A 25,540-nucleotide genomic window follows, 5' to 3' on the forward strand; every position below is an offset into this window, starting at 1 on the left:
GCAGCTGCAACTTGAGTTTAGCCACGTATATGGTGTTTTATCATTCCTTCTATTGCTCAACAGTCATTTGGAAATCCGACGACTTATCGTTTCGATCGCCCATGCACCAGAGCCATAATTAATCATGTTGCCACGAAAGAGTGACCTCAATCATCAAATAATAAGACTCAGACTGATCAACAAATTCCTCATTTTTTCTATTCAGTCAAGTGGTGTATACTTGTCGAGCTCAAAAAAGTATTTTCTTGGTCATTTTTCCAACACTATTTCGTCTTAAATGCTCATCCTTTGGGGCGCTCCTCATCACAGTTCATAATCCATGAACCAGTAGACGTTACACGAAGTAAGTTTCACAGCTCCTTTTTCGGGTCAAAATAAATCATGAACTCGTTATTTATATAGATACTAGGTAGGCGTCCTCATCTATAATGACCAATTCCGAATGATGCTGTTAACGTTTTGCTTGTTTCGAACTCTCGTTTATTGTGTTGACGTACACATTAACAGGTTTCTATATTTGCGGCAATAGTAATACACACATAGATCTCCGCGTTCGTTCTAACGTACTTGTACGCGTTTTGCGTCATATGATTCTTTCCTGAGTGGGTGACGGACCATTTCCGCTCAAGAATGTGCATTGAAATATGATTCGTGGGCTGTTGTCAACCGGCAATAATGCACATTAATGGTAGCGTGCGAAGCTATCGCCCTACCACACTACAAAACACAAATTTTGGGAGAATAACATTTAAAACCTGCTGCAAACTATCCTCTGTCAGTAATAATTCACGGGTCATTGCAGCAGTGTCGTTGGTGGGCCTAAATGTCTGTATAGTACTTCTTGCAATTCGATGGATAATGAAGCTGGTATAACCTGGGTATCCTAAATACGTCGCGATCATATCGCGAGGAACGGTGGAGCAAGGAGAAGCGAAAAAAAATTTTACCATGGAAATATTCTATAGCCCGAAGTATTGGGATGTTACGACCCAGGAAAGAGTATATAATGACATTGGCTAAGACAGCCACGGGTAACTATTGATATATGTAGGGTATAGTTATGCATAATTTGTTTGATGATATCCATTAATTCTTCGGGTATATGTTCATAAAAATAGCCCTCATAAGTCAATTTGGCCAATCCACCTAAATATTGAGAGAATATTCGGAGTTTTGACCATTGGCGAGTTTATCAGCAGTTGTTGTATACAAGAGCCAAACGTGTAGTACACGGTGTGAGGTCACATATCGTCTATATGCAAGATAGTTTATAATCTTGGTTAATGTCGAGTGACGTCAGTCAGAGTTGAATTCGCCAGCACTGTGGTCAGGATTGATCTCGAATCACTGTCAGGTTCATTCTCACGGTTTGATCTTTGAACACTTCTGATCATGTGTTTGGTAAATTCCAACTCTGCTACCCACAAAAAGTGATGGGAATTTCTCCGAGGTTAACGTTATCTGAGATCTGGAAAGTTAATCATTTTTTTGCAATTCAACATAATCGTAGGAAACTGAGATATATCGAGGATATAAGACGTCGATGATTGTGACGTTATCGAGGTAATTATAAAGAGACAAAAAGAGACTATAATTCAAGCAAGCATGCGCCGAAATTGCTTCCTTTCAGACATGTAAAATCCGCGCACGCAGGATATTGTAATATTCATTTCACGATGACCTATAGCCATTGCCATCTGATACAAGAAGAAAGGTGCTGTCACTGCTAATCGTCAATTTTTCACAGAATACTTTAAGGTTCATAGTATGACCAATTGACCATTCGCATGAGTAATTATAGTTAACTTCCGTGTGCAGACCGTTCGTAGTTCATTTGTCTTATCTACTATACGGGAACAGTTCTTTAATTACAGAAAAGCCTAATTTAACAGACGAAGTTTGAATGAATGATCTATAATGAATATATCTGATGACATCTTGCAAGGATGAATGTTGCGGGAGAAACAACAAACAATTCGACGCCGCCGTCCAATGCAACCGTCACTGAAAATGGAGATCATCTCCCATGCTTTACCTTTCCCGAAGGATTGCGGATATTCAGTCTCTTGTGTGATATATTTGTTGGAATAGCAACGCTTTACCTGACTATTTCGCTGACTCAGCATTACATTATGGAGTTACGGCGCGGGAGTAGTCGTGGCAGGAACCGAGGGAGTATTTCGAGCATTCACGCCGGGCAAGGCAGGAAAGGGCGCTTGCTGAAACAACTGATGGGAACTTATACCATTTCCGCGGCGATCTTTGTGCTAATCCGATGTATATTGGATATTATCATCTTAGAAACTGGTTTCATCAGTAGTCCCTATTACGTGGGCTTCTCGCGTGCTGAAATCATTCTGAACATAGCAGCGTTGTCCTGCATATACTTGATACTGTGGCTTCGACTTTGGTCTTTTTATTGTCATCCCGGACTGGATGACGATCGGTTTGTGAGGCTCAAATACGTTTGCCTTTTGTTACTATTTGTAATGATCGCTACCGGCGTATACAATGCGTTTGCTTTTTTGACAGACAGGAGCATAAGCGTAGTTGCAGGCTGTATCAAAACAGAATTTACAAATTCCAAATTTTATATACTCGGTTGCTGTACACTATTTTATCAAGCAGTCTTGCTTTGGCTCTTTGCGTATCCCTTATTCTTGCATGCACGTAATTCCGTACTAAACGAAAGCAGTAAAAAGAAATCCATTATGAAAGTATTGAAGCGTGTTTTTGTAGTAGCGATCATATGCTGTGTCACTGACTTGATCACTTCTATACTATCTGCTGTATTGGAACATTTGTATCCTGAATGCTCATTTGTCATTTATAATATCAACATAGCGAGCAATCTTTTTGCACTGTTATATAGTTTTAGTGATTGGAAAATCCGTATTCTCTATCCGTTTTTGCATTATCTGAAATCGGTTCCCGCCAATTGGTCGGCGAATACAACGGTAGCCTCCAACAACCAGAGTAGTTGAATAAAAATCTGTAGTACATGTTCTGACTGTGACCGCAACGAATTGTAGAAAATCTGTTATAATAATTAGCGACGTTATTATTGTCAATGCTTTTTTGTACGGTAAAGCGCCATGCATGTTAATATTTGCTATATGACGAAAAAGAATCTTTATCGGTAGAACGTTACAAGAGTCATCCGATAAAATTTTTCAGTAGTTCAGAGAATAGCGTAGGAGATCATATGGTTTGCTAGCAAGTCGCGCGTAAGCACAAAACATATGATAATTGATGGACAACTGACGATGAACACCACGATTATTCTTTCAAAACAATAACAACATGTATGTGTTAGGCATATAATCTGAGGCCGACTATGTATGTGTAGTATTAGGCCTAACTACTAGAAAAGGCGGAGTCTTACTTTCCGCGTATGATGCGGAGAACTCTTACGATGACGCTTTCGTCATATGTTAAACTTAATTGTGAATGAGTTAATCCCGCACAATCATTTTGCATCACGTCTTCTTGCGTCACAAGAACGGAAAAGGTTATGTAGATTTTACATATGCATATATGCATGCAAATACTTTTGTCAGTCCTGTAAAGCGCGTAACTACATCGCATACGTAAATTATGAGGACACTCACTAGAGTCTCACTAGAGCTGTGTGACCACTTCCATTTATTGAATCCGTTCATAGGTCATGATCGTAAAATTTGTATGTGGACTCAATTCTTCCCGGATAACGAGGTCAGTGCCCGTATAATAGCAGTAGCCCAAACAACTATTTCCCTGTCATGAAATAAGTCACTGTTCCAATATCAGCAATGACGTAACGACATTCGAAGAACATTACTGTTCATCATCGCCTACATATTCAAATATGTTTTCCATCCGGTTTGCTGTTCGGCAGCGTCGGAACATTACGAAACGCACACCTGTACGGTATTAATTCGCTGATAGTTTATACCAGTGACCACAGGCAGAATGAATTCCTCTCCCATTTGTTTGTTTGTTTGTTTATGTTCAATGTTCATGGTGTTTGTCAACTACAACGGTCATTTACACCAGACCGATTTTCTTCATTTTGATTCCGTATATGCCAACACCGCCCACGTCTAGGCTTTTTAAGACACCGCTTGCGCGGTTCAGATGGCGAGGTACCTACTCGTTCATACATATTATGGTCCTTATCAATTCTATTTACACACACACACACACACAAACACACACACACACACACACAAAGACACTATCCGGGTAGACGCCTGTCTGTGAGTCAAATGGCGAGATTAAACTAAACTTAAAAAATAATCAAATATAGGCTTCGAGTTGAGTCTAGTATTCGAGTATCAAAGTCTTACCTTCCAGTCCACCCTTTTCAAGAAATTGAAAATGTCTTCCGAGGATGCCCAAATGTCCTTCTTTTTGGCAATTCGTCCTCCCTTATAGCTTTGACAGTCTGACGACGGTACAGGCACAACTGAAAAAGCGTCATAAATGACGCGAAATGTGTATTTTGACGACAGTGACGGCAAGGACGACTGAAAAACACCTGGGCTTCCGGAAGTCAAGGCGGAAAAATTACCCAGGGATTTCTAGAACTCCCTGAAATTACCTTATTTTTTCTATTCAAACACAACACTATGATGTTAGGGCGGGTCTTTCGGGAGTCGAGTTGGGAAAAATAACCTTTTTTAAAAACACAACAATATTTCTAGTAAGAATTTCCAAATTACCTGTTTTTGCGTCCGATTTTAAAAGTTTTGTGATTTGTAAAAAGCGACCTGGTAACCCTAGGACTCAACATGATGTCATATCATTATGTAGCCTATACCTTTTATGTGACCACCAAGAATATAATGCAATTCGATTCAATTTATTGCTAGAAATTTCATCACTTCAATGCACCATAAGATTGCGATACCATGAGAGATATCTGAACAGCTTTTTGGCGGTACAGAATTTCAATATACAATTGAATAACATATTCACATTGAAATGAACCCGAATATTTTCGGCTGACACTCGTCAGTGGTAATCGTCAGCAACCGGTAGAGAATTCACAAGAACATCGTCTATCAACAATCGTATCGCAAAATGATAGTCAGCATGAAATGTCGAATATGAGAGCGTTCAATGTACTATTTTTGAATGTTGCACGAACTCTTTTTGTTGACACAACCTTGGCTGCGGGTGTATTTTGATAAAAGTCGACTCCAAGGCACACAAATGAAAGTGTGAACGATCCCTTCCAACGACGCGAAATATGTCGTCTCGATAATTTTTGGCACTGGCGGGATTATCCTACAAGCATTTGCCAATAATTGTAGTAATAATTCCAAAATAATCCGTTTTCTCGTCCGATTTTAAAAGTTTCAACTCTTAGTGGCAAGACGCGCATAATTTCAATACTCGAGAAAATCATCTTGCATGTACTCGACTCGAATCGTTAAAATCAATACTCGATTCAGATTTGAGTATACTCGAATCAAAGTGCCCATGCAGCGCTAGAAGAAGTAAGATCACACCAGGGCCGTGATAAACATGAGTAATGCACTCGCAAGAGAAGTGGTTCTAAACCTTTGCTAACACTTACGTTAATCTGCAAGCCTTCGCGGAACTCCACATTTTCACCGAATAATAAAAACAAAAATCTACAACAAATAGAGGCTACACATCTCACTAGACATCTAAAACACTACTAAATAATAGCCTACTAGTGCACAAAATGAACTGCGCATCAACAGAATGTTAAAAGTACGAAACCATAATTTAATTTCCACACAAAACGAAAACTTTATGATGAATATTTATTGTAAGTCTGTTGTTCCAGTTCAGCTTCACCTTGTAGAGCGTCATCGCATTGTTCGGTCGAAACGCAACAGCGAATACACCCTCAGTTGCTTAGTTAAAAATGATCTTTTAATATTGGAGATAGAATCGGCATTACAGAAGGTTGGGAATTCGGTTTCGGATATCGACGCCTACCGCGTACGCCACTGCACACTAGGGGTCTTCATAAATGACTTTTTTTTCTCAAATTGTACTGGCTACTTGATAAAATTGTTAGGTTACCTAATTTAAGCCTACACACTAAATTTGGTTCAATTCCAGCCAGTAGCCTCATTTCTACAGGAGAACAAAGTTTCTATTTATTATATAAAATAAATTACCAAAAATTTCAAAATTTTCTGTTCACCCAATGAAAGTGGTAGGTTGTCTATGGAAACGATGTTCACCAAATTTGGTTCAATTCCAACCAGTTGAAGCGGAGTTATTGCCGTCGAAAATTTTGGATTATCAATAAAATAGTATTTACAGTGACCAATTCTTTAATTATTTATTATAGCTGTGCCCACCGTAAATACTATTTTATTCAAATCCAAATTTTTGACTGACAGCCCAATTCGTTTATAACAAACTTTTTTAGGATGAGGAACTGTGCCAAATAAATCGAAAGCAATACTGACAGTTGACCGAATTGTCTAATATAGAAAGCAGTGGGGTGTGATCAACTGCTCCAGCCAATATGTGCGTGTTGACCTCGGCCGAATCCCTGAAACTGACTAAACGAACCCCAGGGGTTACAGTGGCGAGATAGCGTATGTATTAGACATGGTGTGAACTTCTGAAAGGTTCAGGTTCGTGTGAACGCGAACCTTTTTAAAAGGTTCTGTGTGACCGCGAACGTGCACCTCATGAATTCACGTGACGTGATATTGCTAATTCCAACCCTACATATCCGTGAAGTGATGGTCTATAATAATGTATACACGATACCTAGCGACGACTCGGGCCACATAATGCCAAAATGCTGAAGTACATATTGACGTTTTAAACGTCGCCCATTGTATCAACTGGAACTGGGGCAATCAAATGAGCAATATTCCCATAAATCCAATATCTTCAGTCGCTTTGCCAACAATTTCGACGAGGACTTGCAAGGGAATATAAACTTACGCCTTAACGGTCTAGGCCAGAGTGTAAATACTTTCGAAAAAAACATGTAGCGTGAGCCTACGGATGATTTGCGCCCGATATAGTCGACGCGTACGAGGTGAGGTGGTTGGAACCCTCGAAATCGTCGTCGGTTCAGCAGTTATAGCATGTAGACATATCATTGGTACGGAAAGGGTGTTCTGATATTGATGACCGATGTATAACGATGTATATAGTCCCGGTTAAAGACATTTTGGTCTCTTTTTGACAGTGGTCGGGTCTTTTTAGTCGAAGGAGTCATATTTACACTATATTTTCAATTATCAATGTCAATCCATAGTGACGTCACAATTTACAATTCGTGTCGTCATGGTTAAAAAAGCAATTACAAAAACAATCAAAAAAGCATGTTTTACACAATTGCCATGTTTGCTTCAAATATATTTTTGTTTTAAATGCAACCCTAAATCCACCATGACAAAAGAAATAAATTTAAATTTAATAATAAATAGTAGTAAGGCAATCAGCGACTTGTTATTGTTGTTGTTGTTGTTTTTGATATTCATGGTGTTTCGACAACATTGGTAATTTTACACCAGGCCGTTATTCTATATTATGATTTCGTATTCACCGACTGGTAGCACGGCCCACTTCTACTTCTTTATCTTTCGATTACATTCATTCCACCACCACCAAACTAGTAATTGAGATATTATCAGAGTAAACACAAGCTCAATCTTCACATTAACTGAATATGTAATATAACCAATTAATATAGCCTAATATCGTGTTTATTGAGTGTTGTATTATATCATTTTACCATACTGGTTATTGTATATAGACCGGTTTTCAATTAAAATAACGTTTCTACATTATTCGAAATGGTTGAAAAGAATAGGGGCATTGGTTTGGAAGGGACGACGGTGTAAAAAAAGGTGAGGAACCCCTGATTTACATCAAGGCTTTCATCGTATTTCTAGAACTGATTGTCAAAACCGACAATTAGGTATTCGTATCCAAATTGCTTGTACAGATATAAAGTGTGGATGGTGTGTCATTGTAAAGACAATACTAAATTGATCTGTTCAATTACACGTGTCACAAGGTCAGCCACAAGTCGTCCGTCATGATCATTGATATGAACTCGTCATTCGTCACTATGTCGAAAAATTCCGCAGAGGGTCGTAGCAAGAACTCTGGTACAAATACGGTATATGCTGTATGAATAACGGTTAATTATTATCCAGCAAACGCCATTGGCTGCGTATATATCATATGAAGTAGCAGCGAGCTCGATCAACCCAGGAGTGCACTTTAAAGGAGCTTATACCCGATTCAGCAACATGTATTCAGCAACATGTTTGAAACTCGTATCTACTATATTGACACAATGATATTTGGCCTCATGAAATGCAAACATGCAGGCTCTCGTCCCAGATTTATTTCTAGTTTCATTCAAACGAGGACACGCGAAATATTGATCGTCATAGGTTACCCCGATTCAGTGCTGGTGGTTACGATATTGTTACGAGGAAGAAATCAGGCAGTGACTTCAACAATGGGACGGTGGTGCGGCATTATAGTCGTTCTTCTTACGACAGGCTATGAATTAGTTGAAACACAAGAAATTGGGAAGTTCTGGCACATCAGCGATCATCATTTAGATCCATATTACACTCAGAGCGCAGAAGAATCCATTGAAATATGTCCGTCATCATACGGACGACCGATTACAGATCCAGGACGAGCCGGCGATTACAAGTAGCATATGCAATCATGATATCTAATACCATATTCTGTAGTTCTATATATCATTTTATGAAATTAGTATTACAGCGAGAGTGTTTTTGAGATTTTGCTAGCCTTGTGACTTGAGAGCGGGATCCAAACTGAGAATGTTTATTTTTAAATATAATTGTAGACAATGAATGATTTCTTCTCCCAGAGTTCAGGTCGTTCTTTTCGTGATTCGTATAAACGACATGGATTTGTAAACAATGGACATATTGCTCGTATCAATTTGACTTGTGGATTTGAATCATCTTCATCGTCATTTTTCTATTAAATCAATATACCACAAGCTTGAGATATGATGATAAGATGGGAGGGTGCCGAAACGACTTATAGCAGTCTTTTAAGCAGACACCCACATTGGCCGACAGCACGAATGAGAGGCATGCACACTGGATTTAAGAAAAGATAACATAAAAATAAGCGACAGAAATGAATGCTGCATGTGTCGGTAGTAGAGTTGCATTTAAAACAAACGGTGTTTTACAACACTCTGTTTAAAATATGTTTTAAACGATGTTTTGAATAAAGGCCTTTTGAAAAAACAAAATTTTCTTGTAAAATTATGCCATGATTGTGTAAATACTTTCCAAAAAAACATATTTTATGAGCCTACGGACCCCCCTCCCGATATAGCCGACGCATATCGATATTGGATGGTTGGAACCTTCAAAATAGTCGGTTCAACAGCAATAGTACAGATATTTCGCCAAAGGAACTATATTTACCCTATATTTTCAATTGTCAATTCAATAAACTATGACGTCACAATTGAATATTCGACACGTCATGGCTTAGGAAAAAAACAAGAAAATACGTGTTTTAAACAAGGACCTTGTTCTAAACATGTTTGTTTTAAATTTATTTTTGTTTTAAATGCAACCCTAGTCGGTAGGCGATGCCGATATGTAAGATTGTGGCCGGCTGACTATAGTATTGCATCTCGGGACATGATTGGAAAACTAAATTGAATCGCGCTCCGAGAGCTGGTCGTTCGATATAACTTTAGTACTACAAAACCAACCTTGATTAGTGGATATCTATAAACGTTATCATTGATGGTCATTTTTTTTTAAATATTGACTATAAAGATGATCGAAGATATGGAGCAGTGAAAGTGATAGAAGTAAATGCAGATCAATCGTGTTTTGATGAGTCGAATGGATATGCACATTGCGCATATTGATATTAGAAATAACTCTCAAATTATGTTTGTAACGAACACGTGAAAATTGGATTTTACACGTCTCTTAATTTGGCGACCCCGCACAAACTACAGGGACTTACAATCTCTATGATTAATGCAACTGTGCCATTTCTGACAACCTAATCAACCGCTATGACAGTTCGTTTACGAACATCCACTCTGTCATAATGCTTATATACCGCATCCTTTTTTGCAGTTGCGATTCACCGTGGGACCTTATCAAATCATCCGTAGACGCAATGAAATTAATTAACCCGAACCCAGATTTCATCATATGGACTGGGTAAGCGAATATTTCGACGATGTTCTCGGATTGCATGTATGTTATTGATAGCTTGATACGATTTCGCTTTTGCAACAAAAATTGGCTGTGTCCAGAACCAATAGCCTGTTATCTCAGATTAGACGCCTATACAAAACATTATAATAGAAATAGGACCGAAGTCATGGATCAATTAGTTTTGAATTCGCCCTATAATACTAACTCCATATATACTTTCCAAATATTTCAAGTAAGAAATAAATCATGTCACTTTTACGAGTGAAATCGTCTTAATAACATGCGGAATATGACTATAGTCCCCTTTTCGGTATGTTACTAAAATACTTTCCAAGCTTCTACTTGAGTAGCATTAATAGTTGCTTTGACCATCTTTGCCAAGAAATTTCAATGTCCTTAATACAATTTATATAAAACATATTAATGTACTTTTATTAACCAGAGCGAACAATTTAAAACTTGAATGACTTATGCCGGAACGCTAGTTTGTTTGTTTGTTTTGAGGTATTCATGGTGTTTGTCGACTACTATGGTCAATCGTCATGGTCATTGACATCAGGCCAATTTTCATCATTTATATTCCGTAGCCGCCGACCTGTAGCACAGTCCCCTTCTATGCTTTGATAAGACACCGCTTACAAGGATGAAATGGCGAGGAATAGCCTAGATAAACCTCCAACACTTGGGTAAGAATTCTGGAGCCGATCTCAGTCAGACTCGAACCCGCAATCCATTGGTGTTGCATCTGTGGATTGTACCACTACACTATCTCGCCACCTGTGACAAGCTTATTGTTTGTGTAGAGACGACACCATGCACACTGACGACGAGGAGAAATATTTGGGCACCGAAATGGTCCTGGATATAATTGGGAACATAACGAGTTATATCACCGAGGTATTTCCGAACACAACGATGTTCCCAGCAATGGGAAATCACGATTATCACCCCAAGAATCAGCACGCACCCGGTGACAGTGAGATTGTTACGGCATTGGCAGAGATGTGGAGCCATTGGCTTTCTGATGAGGCGTATGCATCATTTCAGACGGGTGAATATATATATTAGTTTCGACATATATTTGGTCTGAGTAGGGACTACATGGGTCGTTTTTTAGGATGAGCAGACAGTTCATGACAATTACCAAAACAATCACTTACACGGGGAATATTTTGTTAATGTGAAATCATTTTAGTATCGACAATCGACATGTATTTTGATACGGATGTATTATCTCTGAATGTGTTTATGATATATTGGGTATTATTACTGTTTACGATTGCTCCTTGTATGAAGCAGGGTTCGGGAACCTATGGCTATTCTAATGATATGATATTACTCTTTGATAAATTTTCAATTTGGCACTTAATTCGAATCTTATATATCAATATCGCGGCAACGCGATCGATTTATTATTGCCGATTGTCTTGATTATCGGGTACCCTTACCCAAGAAAAAATCTGCATGATTTATAGAAATGGCCATTTCGGCGTCGGCCATTACTGTGCCACGACGCACCAAGACATTTGGAGTTTTAGGCCATGTAACATGCGACTACGAAAATTTTCATATCGGTGGAAATTAATATTCTTGTAGTAGATGAGAATAGTCTATATGACCAAACTCCATTTTGAAAATCCTAAAATTTTTTTCAAATATCGCCTGCTGATAATTGCTCATCAATCTATCCAATATATTAGTTTTTCTTTATAATAGGGAAATACGGTACCTTCTAGTTCAGGGGTGGGCAAGATATTAAGCTCGCGAGCCACATCCAACATTTGAAATCATTCGCGGCCGCATTATATAAAAATGGGATACTAAGCCAAAATACAATATTGCTATTTGATTAGCCCATATATTGGACAGCAGGCGACATTGAAATAAAATACGTATATTTATATATTTAAAACAAGCCAAACAGGGATTTGATGATAAAGTACACGCGTCAGAAACATTGATGAGAATTGAAAAGCTGGTTGTCATCATCGGCAAAATTAGAGATGAAAGTCGGTTGTCCCGGGGTATCGCGCCACACACGAAATAAAAAATACTATGGTATGAATTTATCATTATTATGCTGAAATATATTAAGAAAAAGTTTAATCAAGTACCGACAGTAATTTGATTTTCAGTGCGCATTTTATCAATATTTTTTTTTCGTGGGCCGCACAAAACGGTATTGCAAGCCGTAGTTTACCCACCCCTGTTCTGGTTATTTAGGTGTCTATGCGCCGGACAAATCTGACCCGTCGAGTTTGATGCGAAATTTGTATAATCCCTAAAACAAAATTGATGTCGCGCCGGCAACAGCAATCAATAACACTCGTGAGTTCGCCGTACCCGACATCGCACGGCTTGAAATTTATGATTGGGCGACGCGTTGATTCATTGGTCAGGGAGAAAAGCAGACATAGCGGAGCCTACATGACATTACAGTTAGCAATTCCAAATTGTCTTCCCGGTCATCAACGACAAATGAACTAACTCCATTGGAATTGACATTCCCAATAACAAATTGAAATTTGAAAAGCACCATATGACTCTCACGAAAAAATCTATTAGAAATTGCAGCTTGTAAAATCGTTCCCGACCCCTGTTAGCTAAGCTAAAGTGTAGCGTGTTCAAAAGTCGGGCAACCGGCTGGATTAGTGCGGATGTTATAACATCACATGACGAATTCCGTGTAGTGAACTTCGATGTCGCATCACTATGACGTCATCGATATTCAATTGTGACGCAACAGTTGATTGACATATAGGGCCAATATGGCTCTTTAGACCAGACCTGGGCAAAGTGCGGCCCACGGGCCAAATGCATCCCGCGAAGATATTCTGTGCGGCCCGCGAACGGTTGCTTGGAATTCAAAACGTAAAACTTGCTTTTAGAATGACTAAAACCATAGGCTGTATCAACTCAACAGGAAATTCGTTTACTTTGAAGACTGTGCATTAATATGCCACTATTACGCTGCCCACGTACCTCGCATGCGTAATCCAGATTCCAAATAAAGGCAATGTGGCAAAGTGTGAGTAGCAATTAAAGTTACAAGAAATCACTCTTACCATAATATAGTTTAGTTCAAACGGTCTTTGTTGCCGTTGTCACATTACGCATTATATGTTTTCAAATTGTTACGTGATACGTCTTCAAATCCCTAATTAGTAAAACAAGTCAATTAGTGCTCGCAATTACTATATGACTCATCATATCTATCACCCATAAAGGATTAACGGGCATGCCAAAAAAAGAAAGCCGAAAATGAAATTCAAAGAAGGTTAAGACTTTAAAGCACTAAATATTTGTATATTGGATTCAGGGGTAAACCCGTCCTTGTGGATTTTGCCAGGCCTGTCACCGAGATTAAGAATTTTAATTAATGTCGGTCCTATGACAAAAACACGAAACACTCGGTCAAGGGAGGGAGAAGTTCAGAATAAACTGCACAGTGCACACGGCGCGGAAGGCAGCAACCAAGAAAATAAGCTTCGTAGTATTGCATATGCTTTTCAGTAAAGTGGTTCTCGAACTGGGGGGCGTGAAAGCATCAGAAGGGGGGGGGCGCGAAGCCGAAGTGTATTGTACAACTTCGATATTTCAGAATTCACTCATCAACAGCCATAAATTTCCATGTCATCAAACTTTCCGTTGGGATTGCTAACATTATGGTTGCAATTTTTAATATTTTGTAATATCATGATAAGGGGGCGCAAAATTTGTCACTATCATAAAGGGAGGCGTGCCTAAAAAAGTTGAAAAAGAGTTAAAAATGTATCATGTTTAATAGTGTTTCGAATCATGACGGCAAATAGATTTTTTAAACGTCACTTCCTCATTACCTGACATGAACACAATCACTGAGCAGCATTTATTAACAGTGAAATTTAGAAATAAAATTATAATACGCTAGGGAATATAGCTAAAAAATTTCACTCGGCGCGCCAGCGTATTTTCTACTTCTAAGTTGGCCCGCGGAGGAAAATAATTGCCCACCCCTGCTTTAGACGAAAGGTTTCTCGGCCCCTGGATGGAGTATTTTTCGATGTAATTGTCGTTACGCGGGTGTAGCCTACACTACATGTATGTATTGTATAGTCAATGATACAAATAACCATTGGCCCAATGAAAATGACATGGTGGTGATATATATCGCCTCGGTATCGACCTGAAAATTTTCATGTCTTACGATGTATATAAAGACTGCGAATAATATGTAACCTATCGCATTTTTGGTTCAGGCGGCTTTTACAAGGATAATATTCCAGGATCAACAGATCAAATTATTATGGTTTTAAACACGAATTACTGGTATAATAGCAATAAACAAGTCAGCGGAACAGGAGATCCCGCTCGTGAATTCCAATGGATGAAAGACACTCTAGCAGAAGCGAAGTTACAAGGCCAAAAGGTATATCAGGATCAGCCAATTACAAAATTATATATTTAATGGTAATAATTATTTAATAATTCTGGCACTAGGGGAAGTTATAGTAAGCCACAATCGACATTGGAAATAATTGTGACATCTCCTGACATCATGTTACCAGATGTGTTCACAATCCATATTACGATGAACCCCATTTTATTTTATTTTTGTTGATGAAATCTGCAATAAGAGTATATTTTTAACGAGGAGTAAAAGTCATACTCATGCAAACCCCACCGCCTAAAAACTAAACATATCGTTTCAAAGTGTCGTACTCAAGCAGCGTATAGTACTAGTATATACTGTTGTTATTCGATGGTTGCTGTATCGTCGGTTGCATGCTTGAGCCAGCATGCATACCGAATATAGTTAGCGACATTGTTGCCTGTGCGAAAAATTATCGAGACGACAGCTTTCGCGTCATCGATAGGGGTCTCTGACACTTTCATCTGCGTGCCTTAGAGTCGACCTTTATCAAAACACATTAGCCCAAGCTTTGCCAACAAAAGGAGTTCGTGTACCATCATAAAATGGTTCTATACCAATACCGAGAAAACCATTACCGAGAATGGACACCACCGACAATGCTATTACTGAGAATGGACATTGCCGAGAACGGAAACTGCCGAGAATGAACATTACCGAGAATGGACACCACCGAGAATTGACATTACCGAGAATGAACATTTCCGAGAATGGACACCACCGAGAATAGACACCGCCGAGAATGGACTTTACCGAGAATGGACATTACCGAGAATGGACATTACAGAGAATGCCCAATGCCAAGAATCTAACTTAATGAGACGGACGTTGTCGAGATATTTATACCTGATAATTGACACCGGATGTGGCACTGCCGTGATGCACTTACACACGATCTGAACATATGCATAACATGCCTGCTTTGCATACATTGTTCATGCGCCACTTCCTAAATACGAATCCGCGAACGGCGATTAACTAATTTCCGCGCGATTCCTTCTCGCCCACCACAAGTCCGATCGAGATGATACCGATACCGTCGCGTTCGTCTCAACGCGCCACCTACGCCGATATGCGATACGATTCGATACCATTACAGAGGGGATCGGTATTGGCGTCCGAAAATCGCGAAATTTCGACCTATTTTCGCTGGTTGCTAAGCAACGGCTTGCAGTCTCTTCGAGCCGCATCCGACGGTACCCGAACGGTGATACAGGGGGCCGTGAAACAGATTCTATACCCCGATAACTCGCATCTCCGTGACGAAGCGCCGCAGAGCTCTGAGAATAGCATTTTCGAAATGTACACGGTGCGCGTAACACGCTGGCGCATTCTGTCCAAGAGGTGAAAAATCGAAATTTTTGACGGACTGTTTCGCGGCCGTCACCGGCCAGAATCGATTCCGTTGTTTTAAAATGACTCATCCTCCTAGTTATGCAAGGACTATTGACATAAATTGAGCTAGATCTAAAACTCTAGTGCGATGTATCATATTGATTGTATAAATGTCAGATTTAAGTTCACCGGTTATTATTATATCACTAGGGATGGTGTGAATGTGATGTTCACGTTCGCGTTCTGCATTTTGAACCTTTTTCATATATTACAATTTTCACTTCATTATAACATCTTGGGTTGAAATTGATTGCATTTTAACTGAGAACCACACTATGCATGGCGCTGGCAGCATAATAAATCAACACCAAACGAGCACGCAACTTGACAATCTCAAAAATTTTACTTGCTTTGTTACAAAAGTTTGCTCGAAATATCCAGCTATCCGTTTGTGAATATTTAGTGATTCTCCGCTGTGAGCTTGACCTGCAATCATACAACATCAAAAGCGAAATACACTGCATGTAGGTAGTCAGCGAATGATGCTTATTCAACAAATTAATGAGATTGAAATCGTTGTCTGGTGTAAACAATCTATTCTATAGCGTACAGAGTCAATCTTTACTTCATATGTCTACTCAGCACCGTAACTGCCGCACCCCAAACCTCCCAATTGGGGGGGGGGGCGAGCTCGAAGGGGGCCCAAAATTATTTCGTGAATTAGCATAAATCATAGCGTATTTTTTGAAAATTTATGCAAATTTTTCAAAATTTTTTCGCGCTGCGCGCGAATCCAAGCAGCCATTTTTCTATATTATTGGATATTGGGCCATTACCGCGCCACGGCCCACCAAGACATACAATCAAGTTTTAGGCCATATAACATGCGACTCCAAGAAGTGTGCCAGAACGATCGGTAGCGAGAAAAGCTTGGCCGAAAAGGTCTATGCCCTTATGCAGACCGAAAACTTCGTTATATAGGCTATACAAAATACATATAGGTTTAATTGTCCATAGGCTCCTGAATGACTGGCGCCGAATGTTCCTGTCTTTGCAATCTGAACCTCACGAGACAATTACCATCCCGCTGGGGAAAATTTTATGCCAGTGAAGAAATACCAATTTGAAATCGTGTGCGTCTCTTAGTTTAGAAGCCTACGTTTGGGCGATTCTATATTTTTTGATATAGCAGACTGGAAGTCACGAAATAACACCATAACGAAGTCATATCAACGGGTCCGCCCGCCCGAAGATGTTTAATCAATATTTACGGGCCCTCCCGTTTTCAAGACACTTCACTCAGCTCAACCGGTAAATCTAATTAAGTGAGTAGAGAGGACAATAAATTCATAACATAATATATATGCAATCACCGATCTGATTGACCGATTTTATCATAAATTATCGAAAATTTTCGCGCCTCGCTTTCGCTCGGCTCACAATACAGTACAGATAATTTCGTGACAAACGCGAACAACGTGATGGGTGCCTGACGAGGTGCTGTTTAATTATTATTGAGTGGTCCTACCTTTTCAACCACCCCTCACTCAGCTCTACTCTACTCTGATTACGTCAGCAGAGAGAAGATAAAAATTGATAACAAATACGCAATTCCCGATCATACTGACTGATGAAATCATAAATTTTCCGCGCTTCGCGCGCTTAGGCGACAAAAACTGATTCACTAAACAAAGTCCCAAAGTTTAAGCTGAATAGTGGTATAAACAGTGTATCGCCGGAGGGGGGTCTGGGGGGCGAAGCCCCCCAGAAGTTCGGTCTATAACCCTATGGGGGGCCCAAGACCAAAGTTTGGGGGGGGCCTGACGAAGTGCTGTTACGGCCCTGTGTCTACTGTATCATAAAAACCAAAATCAGCGCGATAGGGTGTTGGTTACTGCTGAATAACTTGTTAATGGGGTGATATCGGTAGCAAGTATAGAAACCCGTTTTACGCTCGGCTCAATATTAACGTAGCAATACTCAGACGCCGAATTGTCCAGTCTGGCCTATACCGTTAAGGCGTAAGCTTATTATTCCCATGCAAGCCCTCGTCGAAATTGTTGGCAAAGCGACGAAGGATATAGTTTGTTGTATTCCTGAAGTGTGACGACTACTATGGTCATTTACACCAGGTCGATATTACTTATATTTGATTCCTATCTGCCGACTTGCAGCACGGCCAACTATTGTGTTCATACCTAATTTTGAAATCCGTTAGTGAGAAATGAAGATTGTCCGGATTCTAGGTCACGAAAATATGGTAACCCTAGTCTATCCAATAATCCATATCTATAACTGATGCTTTTTAGGTGTTCATTGTGGCTCATATACCTCCGGGATACTTCGAAGTGAAATCAAATTTTGATATGCTTTGGTATTATCCTGAATATAACGACATGTTCATCTCAATCGTGCGGGAATATCACGATGTCATATCCGCAATGTGTTTTGGACACCACCACACTGATACGTTCAAGATCATCAAGACTGATGACGGAGAGGCGGTGAGATATCGTGAAATAATTGCGGTCGTGAGAATCCAGGAAAATGAAATATGAAGGATCAGATATAGAGATAATAATTGACAATCAGCACACATATCTCATTGTGGTAAATTATCAGGCCATGGAGTAACAAACAAGAAAGACATTGTGACGAATATTTTGAGTTGGTCATAAGTATTAAACGCGGTATAGCCGTATAGCTGCCCGTATAGAACAATGTGCTGTGCGGTTCACAGCAATGCTTTTCGACAACGAGAGATTTTGGCGTGAAAGGGCTCTTCTTTGACTTCTGCTAGTTACTCCATCCGTGGTGACAGAATACTGCTTGTTTTATCGATGCCTAGATATTTGGAGCCTCTAATAAACCAATAATGATAATTGCAGCTATTGAGACAACAGCATACTCATTCTGTTATGTCATTCATGAATTCATGTCAATCATTCTCATTCCATAATTATTTTCCAAATTCAGCCGTACATCCCCCGCTCCACTCCGCTCTGTTGCAATTATTACATTTCCTGGAGTAGAATCAATGCATGTTTTTTTAACCATCTCTATACCACCTCGTGACAGTATTCCAGAACGAAAAACTGAATTCAGATGGTTTATTGGTTTCAAAGTCTCTCATTTAAAAAATATTCAGATATCATCACTGCTACTTGCTCCCGGAGTAACCCCTTGGGCTACGACGCTTCCGGGTGTCGTTGACGGAGCAAACAATCCGGGAATACGACTCATTGAATACGAAAAGAATACAATGGCTCTCATGGTATAGTGATGATTGCAATACGCATAGTTAGCTCAAATAGGTTATTAGATCATGCGTACACGAGGAAATAAGAATAACTAATCGTGCAATTATCTGACAGGACTACGTTCAGTATTATTTGGATCTGGGCGAAGCCAACAAAAATGACCAAGACAGCCTTGAAAGCTTGTGGGTGGAAGAGTACCGGGCGACCAAAAAATACGGATTTTCGGATTTATCCACTGGGAGTTTAAACAATCTGGCTGAAAACATGCGGAAATACTGCGAGCCCAAAAACAGCGATTGTCCACCGTCCTTCAGGGATTACTTCATCCTGAACAGTGTCTCGTATAATTTCAATCAGTGCGACGAAGATTGTCAGAAGTATCAAATATGCGCTATTTTGGAAGTGGAAAAAGAGAAATACGAGGACTGTCTGAGAGACTGGGGCTCGGGAGCTCCGCGGCAAACTGAAATACCATCCGTATTAATGATGAGCTCTGTGATGTGGAGCATCGCCGCCGCTCTTTTCAGATGAATATTATTCCCAGTGTAATGCGAGCAAATGTTTACATAATGACTGGTATGGGCAACTTCCAATGACAGGGCCTATATTCTGTAGCATATATCATCAATCATCACTATGATGCAGGCGCTCACAGTATTAATGCATTTATTTACATCTTCTTTGAAGCAATTTTATAACGGTAATAGCCTACTATATAGCTAAAATTTCTTGCTTATATGAATATAGGCTGTATAGCAGGGATGCTAAACATACCGCCCGAGGGCCGGTGGGCCATTTTATCCAGTCCTCGAAGCAATGCAGAGTAAATTTACAAAATGTTTCTATCATCCAGTACAATTCTGTCAAAGTTGGGATAATTGGAAATTGAATTGGGATTGGAATGAACATTGTATATCAACAATAGTATCACAGAATATGACGTCACCAGCATGAAAGAGAGAGCGTTCAATGTACTATTTTTAGGTGGTACACGAACTCCTTTTGTCGACTTTTTATCGAAATACACCAACCGAAACTCTGTCAATTAAAGGAGTTCGTGTACCACCTAAAAATAGTACACTGAACGCTCTCTCTTTCATGCTGGTGACGTCATATTTTGTGATACGATTGTTGATATACTATGTTCTTTCCAATTCTCTACTAGTTGCTGACGATTACCCCTGACGAGTGTCAGCCGAAAATATTCGGGTTCAATTCAATATGTGAATATACTATTCAATTGTATATTGAAGTTCTGTACCTCCAAGAAGCTCTTCTAATTTTATACTGCGCATAAATACCTAATTGACTATGAAGAACCCTCATGTCATTCTCAGTCATTCTATCAATATTAACATGACATGATGCGAAATATTTATTTATCGAAAAAGCAGTTTGTCAAGCCTAAAAATTGTACTTTTGCACAACGGAAATAGATATTGCCCTGTATCAATTGCTCATTCTACCAAGATTAAAGTGGAGTATAAAGCTATAGAATGTAAACGTCGAATGGCAACGACCGATTTTGCAGCTTCGTTCCGCTTCGCTGAAGCTTCACTCAGACTTATTTTGCGGCAGCTACTGTAGGATTTCTCGCAATCCAAAAGTTGTCTTCCAGAGGTCAGAATTTACTGAATTTGGTCTTGATCGAAAGCTACTGTCGCACTGATTCCGAAAATGTAAATGAAAATATGATCAGACACTGAACCGCTTAGAATTCACCCTCCAAGTCTGAATTATCGGCATTGTCCGAGCAATCGAAGAGCCGCAATGGGTCATTGTCATGGTCATTGTTTCGCGGTCATCCGATTGTTCTGAGCAATGCAGATTTTTAGAGGTTGAGGGTGATTTTTCATCTAAGTACGGAGCCTGACCATATTTTGATTGTTATTTTCGAAATCATTGCGACAGTAGCTTTCGATCAAGATCGGATTCAGTAAATTCTGAGCTCTGGAAGACAACTTTTGTATTGCCAGAAATTCTACAGTAGCTGCCGTAAAATAAGTCTGAGTAAAGCTTCAGCGAAGCGGAACGAAGCTGCAAAATCGGTCGTTGCCATTCCACGTTTACATTCTATAATAAAGCTGTAAAATTTGTCCTTGAAAGGCTTGACTACAATACTCATATACATAAGGAGTTCACTACATGTAATTTCTCCTAGGATGTAGTGAATAAAACTTTTTAGATGATCACAGAGCACCCAACTACAAACAGTTGATCCGAAAATTAGTATCGGAATATCGAAAACTTGAGCACAAATATGAGCATAAAAGTTCACTTCCTGTTCCGTCATCTTGATATATTTCCAGATCATCTTGTTGATTAGCAAGGGAGAGGTTCTACCAAGACATCAGAACAACAAAAGAAAGATATCAGGGCAGACGAGATGAGCAATGGAACATATTATGTCAGACCATTGCCGGAATCTTTCGAGAATAACTGCACGAAATAGCTTACAGGCGAAAATCGTACAAAAAAACAATTGTTATTTAAAATATATCAATAATGTTATATTTCAACAGATTATTTCAAACTTAGAATAGGTGGTTGACGTAAAACTGATTAATGACACGTTATTTGAGTATTTAGGTAGATGCTTATTTATTATACATGACTAGTTTATTTATGTACGTGATATCCGTGAAAGTCTGTAACTATGATGAATCAATTAGTGCTGTTGCTGTATTTTCATTTAAAAGGGTCTTCTGTGTGTAAAAATAACGAGTAGATTGAATTTCGAAACTTTATAGTACGACAGAGCCGATTTTTTTATCTAGTCATCACCGCGAAAATGAGAGATTTTGGTCAAAATAGCCCCATGGGTTATCTCCACAAGAGCCGATTTAAAAAACCCAAGGTCATATTCGGATTCAGTGCCCTTCAGAACAGACATGGGGTAATCACGATTAGTAATCGTAATCGATTACGACGATTACAGCATTTTCAAGTAATCGTAATCGCAATCGATTACATTCGAAAAAATTCCGAAGTAATCGTAATCGTAATCGACTATTTCCCAGATCTAATCGATTTCTCTGTGAAAGAACGATTACTTTTTATTTGTACAAGAACTATGACATAAACTGAACGTTCGTGAACAAGGAAAAGATGTTATACCAGGTTCGTGACAGCACAAACGTCTGATTTTCAAACGCCACTGCTCATTATTACGTCAGAAGCAGCCTATTAGCTTTGCGCGTCATTGTGTAAGAAGTATCCACAGTAAATAAATATTCGATGTACCTACGTCGTCAATTAGTCTGATTGTAAGAACACCCGCCGTGCTGTATATCAGGTTATCAACGCGTTCGACACGGCACTACCTCGCAGCAGAATAATTTATCTCCGCTCTGCCTATAGTTTAAAATAGTAACTTATGTGTTGATGTTTGGTTATGCTTACATGCTTAGTTAAACGCAGTTTGGCCGTTGCTGCTTGGCGAGCAGTAGGCCTATCCAGTACGTACGTACACCGGACAGAGATTTGAAATTTTGTACTCGTCAAATAAAACATTGCGCTTTCCACAACGAAGCAGTAAAAATCAACAGCTGGTGAGATAAATATCATAAGCGAGCCGTTTTGCCATTTCTTGTAACGGCAGCTTGCATTACAATATCTGTATTAAGTTGAAGGCAGAATTTTATGTCCGCTTCGTCTTATTCTCATATGACTCTACTTGAAACAGGTGCCTATCGTTATTTCATAATTCTTTATTCGACATTGGGACCTGCCGCCATGGCCATGGGCTTATATATCATGTTTGCGTGGGTTGTAGCTGGAACCAGGACCAAAACAGCAATTCGTCTCCCAGTCCAAACGCTGGTCTTTGGCCCCCGTATGGTGGTAATCTCAAGTTGAAGACTGAATTTCGTCAAGAAATTTAGTACTTGCAATATATTACTATTAATTTTTAATCCTCTCTCAGCCCGCGATGGTCAGATATACCTGTAGAGTTTATTTGTTTGAGGTAATCATGGTGTTTGTCGACTACCACAGACATTTACACCAGGCCGATTTTATGCATTTTCGATTCCGTATCTGCCGACTTGTAGCACGGCCCACTTCTAAGCTTTTTGCAAGACACCGCTTACGTGGATGAAGCGGCGAGGAGGAGCCTAGATAAACCTCCAACACATAGGTAGGAATTCCGAAGTCGACCTCGTTCAGACTCGAACCGGCAACCCATTGGTGTTGCAGCCGTGGAACCACTGCGCTATCTCGCCACACAATTACCTTCCTGTAGAGCTGGGGCAACGTAATTCATAATTATGACCACTGGTTTCTTGTTATAATTACTTTCATAGGCGCCGAGTTACGGGGTGGCGGGGTGGCGCAGCCACCCCATGACATAATTATGGGGTGGCGGCCACCCCATACAAAATGCTTAAACGTCCGCCGTCTGTGCTGCGACTTAGAGAGTCTGTGATTATCACGTAAATGCCAACTATTTACTGCTAACCGATATGCGCGCGACTAATTTAATACCAAGCTTAAACTAGTGTTTAAAACGCCCCAATAAATTGTAATCCGTGATTAGTAATCATACAATCGTAGCTACCTCGTTTACGACGTCGATTTTGACACGCGTATACTCTGAGAAACAACAGCTCTCTCTACTGGACCGGCGAATTCACGTTCTACTTTTCTCAATTAAATTGTCTTTGAGCGCATATTCGTTTACAAAATAATTCTTGACTTAGTTTCATAATAGTCTCTTTAATTGGACCGCGAAATAGGAAAGTGTGTTAGTGTGTGCCTGTCAATTGAAAGTCATTTCTGTGCAAAGTGCGCATATTCAATTGCAAACAATTGTCGCGATGTCAGACTCGGAACCCCATTGTAGGGATGGTGTGAACCTCTGAAAGGTTCAGGTTCGTGTGAACGCGAACCTTTTTGAAAGGTTCTGTGTGAACGCGAACGTGAACCTCATGACGTCACGTGACGTCACATTGCTAATTTCAACCCTTTATTTCAAGATTGACCCCGTACGCTTGCTAGATTTTTACATCAGAAAACGATATCAATCACATTGATTGATTGAATAAGCATCATTCGCTGACTACATGTAGTGTATTTCGCTCTTGATATTGTGTGATTGCGGGTCAAGCTCGCAGCAGAGAGTCACTAAATATTCATAAACGGAAGGCTGGATATTTCCAGCACACTTTTGTAACAAAGCAAGTAAAATTTTTCAGAATGTCAACGTGCATGCTCGTTTAGTGTTGATTGTTTATGCTGTCAGCGCCATGCATGGATAGGCCCGTAGTTGAAATGCAATAAATTTGAACAAAATATGTTATAATGAAGTGAAAATTGTAATATATGAAAAAAGGTTCACAGTGCAGAACCTACCAAGGTTCTGTTGTGAACGCGAACCTCAAAATTTCTGAGGTTCACACACAGAACGCGAACGTGAACCTCACGTTCACACCATCCCTACCCCATTGTGCTATACGCAAGTTGAGGAATTACTGATTAGATACACGCTTTCTCCTTTGCTATCATGTCTAGGCTACTTATTTCTGTCTGCTATATACACTACACACTCGTATTCCCTCGAAGACACTTATCAGTGTTTGATTTGCTATTCTTACTGCGCATTGTGCAGTGCACGGCGTTGAATTATGTTGTCAAATATTGATGCAACAAGAGATCCTCGGTGACGGAAATTCTGAATTCATTCGATTAGTTTGAGCGGGAACCTTCTATGTTCCAGCCAACTTCGCTGGACGAACTCTACCGGGCGCAAACATGTCGCGGATAGGGCTGGGCACAATGATACGAGTACTCGAATCTTAATCGAGTATTAATTTTCATGATTCGAGTCGAGTAGTAAAATACTATTTTTTCGAGTACTTAAATTATACTCTCCTCGCCACTGAAAGCTAATTTATCAACGAGAATTATAGTTTCGATACTAATTTTTCCTGTTGAAGCCTTGAAGCCTTGATTGACCGTATCGTAGCGTACCAAACATATAGTAGAAAGCTACGAACGTTACTAGACATAACACATTTCCGAAGTCATGATTATCCCGCAACATTGTCACCAAGTGCAATGAAATCGGCTTGGTCGAAAAAATACTAAAGTATCTTTAATGTGACGGATAACAGGAATTATATTCTTTGAGGTCGCATAAAAGGTACATATTTGAAATTCGACATATTACATTATGTTGTGACGTTATAATGGATGACACTCGATTACTCGACTCGACTCGAAGCATTTCACGTGATTCAGAATCGAATCACTCAGGTACTCGATTGCCGAGCTCTAGTCGCGGATTGAATTTCAAACCATCGGGATTTGTATTTCTATTGATAAGGTTGCGGCATGAGCCCATATTGCTC

The 25,540-nt window shown here is 39.6% G+C and overlaps 2 protein-coding genes across 2 annotated transcripts; both read left to right on the forward strand.

Moving 5' to 3' along the window:
• The first annotated feature begins 1,466 nt into the window (after positions 1-1,466).
• On the forward strand, positions 1,467-3,153 carry LOC145441117 (uncharacterized). The gene has a single exon (XM_080318917.1). The coding sequence runs from the start codon at positions 1,947-1,949 to the stop codon at positions 2,982-2,984; it is 1,038 nt and encodes a 345-aa protein (XP_080175043.1). The 5' UTR covers positions 1,467-1,946; the 3' UTR covers positions 2,985-3,153.
• Positions 3,154-8,330: 5,177 nt separating this feature from the next.
• On the forward strand, positions 8,331-20,435 carry LOC145441118 (acid sphingomyelinase-like phosphodiesterase 3b). The gene is made up of 7 exons (XM_080318918.1): positions 8,331-8,667; positions 10,101-10,187; positions 10,988-11,235; positions 14,423-14,592; positions 18,240-18,434; positions 19,079-19,204; positions 19,305-20,435. The coding sequence occupies exons 1-7, from the start codon at positions 8,465-8,467 to the stop codon at positions 19,719-19,721; spliced, it is 1,446 nt and encodes a 481-aa protein (XP_080175044.1). The 5' UTR covers positions 8,331-8,464; the 3' UTR covers positions 19,722-20,435.
• Positions 20,436-25,540: the final 5,105 nt, after the last annotated feature.

This window comes from Botryllus schlosseri, chromosome 6, assembly GCF_051294905.1.
Source record: "Botryllus schlosseri isolate E-star chromosome 6, Bs_hap1, whole genome shotgun sequence".
Classification (NCBI taxonomy): Eukaryota; Metazoa; Chordata; class Ascidiacea; order Stolidobranchia; family Styelidae; genus Botryllus; species Botryllus schlosseri.

Excerpts from the sequence above, each read along its gene's own strand:
- LOC145441117 (XM_080318917.1), top strand. The coding sequence starts at position 1,947 with ATGAATGTTGCGGGAGAAACAACAAACAATTCGACGCCGCCGTCCAAT.
- LOC145441118 (XM_080318918.1), top strand. The coding sequence starts at position 8,465 with ATGGGACGGTGGTGCGGCATTATAGTCGTTCTTCTTACGACAGGCTAT. Across the intron at positions 18,435-19,078 it reads AGACTGATGACGGAGAGGCG|ATATCATCACTGCTACTTGC; the intron begins GTGAGATATCGT and ends AAAAATATTCAG. Across the intron at positions 19,205-19,304 it reads AGAATACAATGGCTCTCATG|GACTACGTTCAGTATTATTT; the intron begins GTATAGTGATGA and ends ATTATCTGACAG.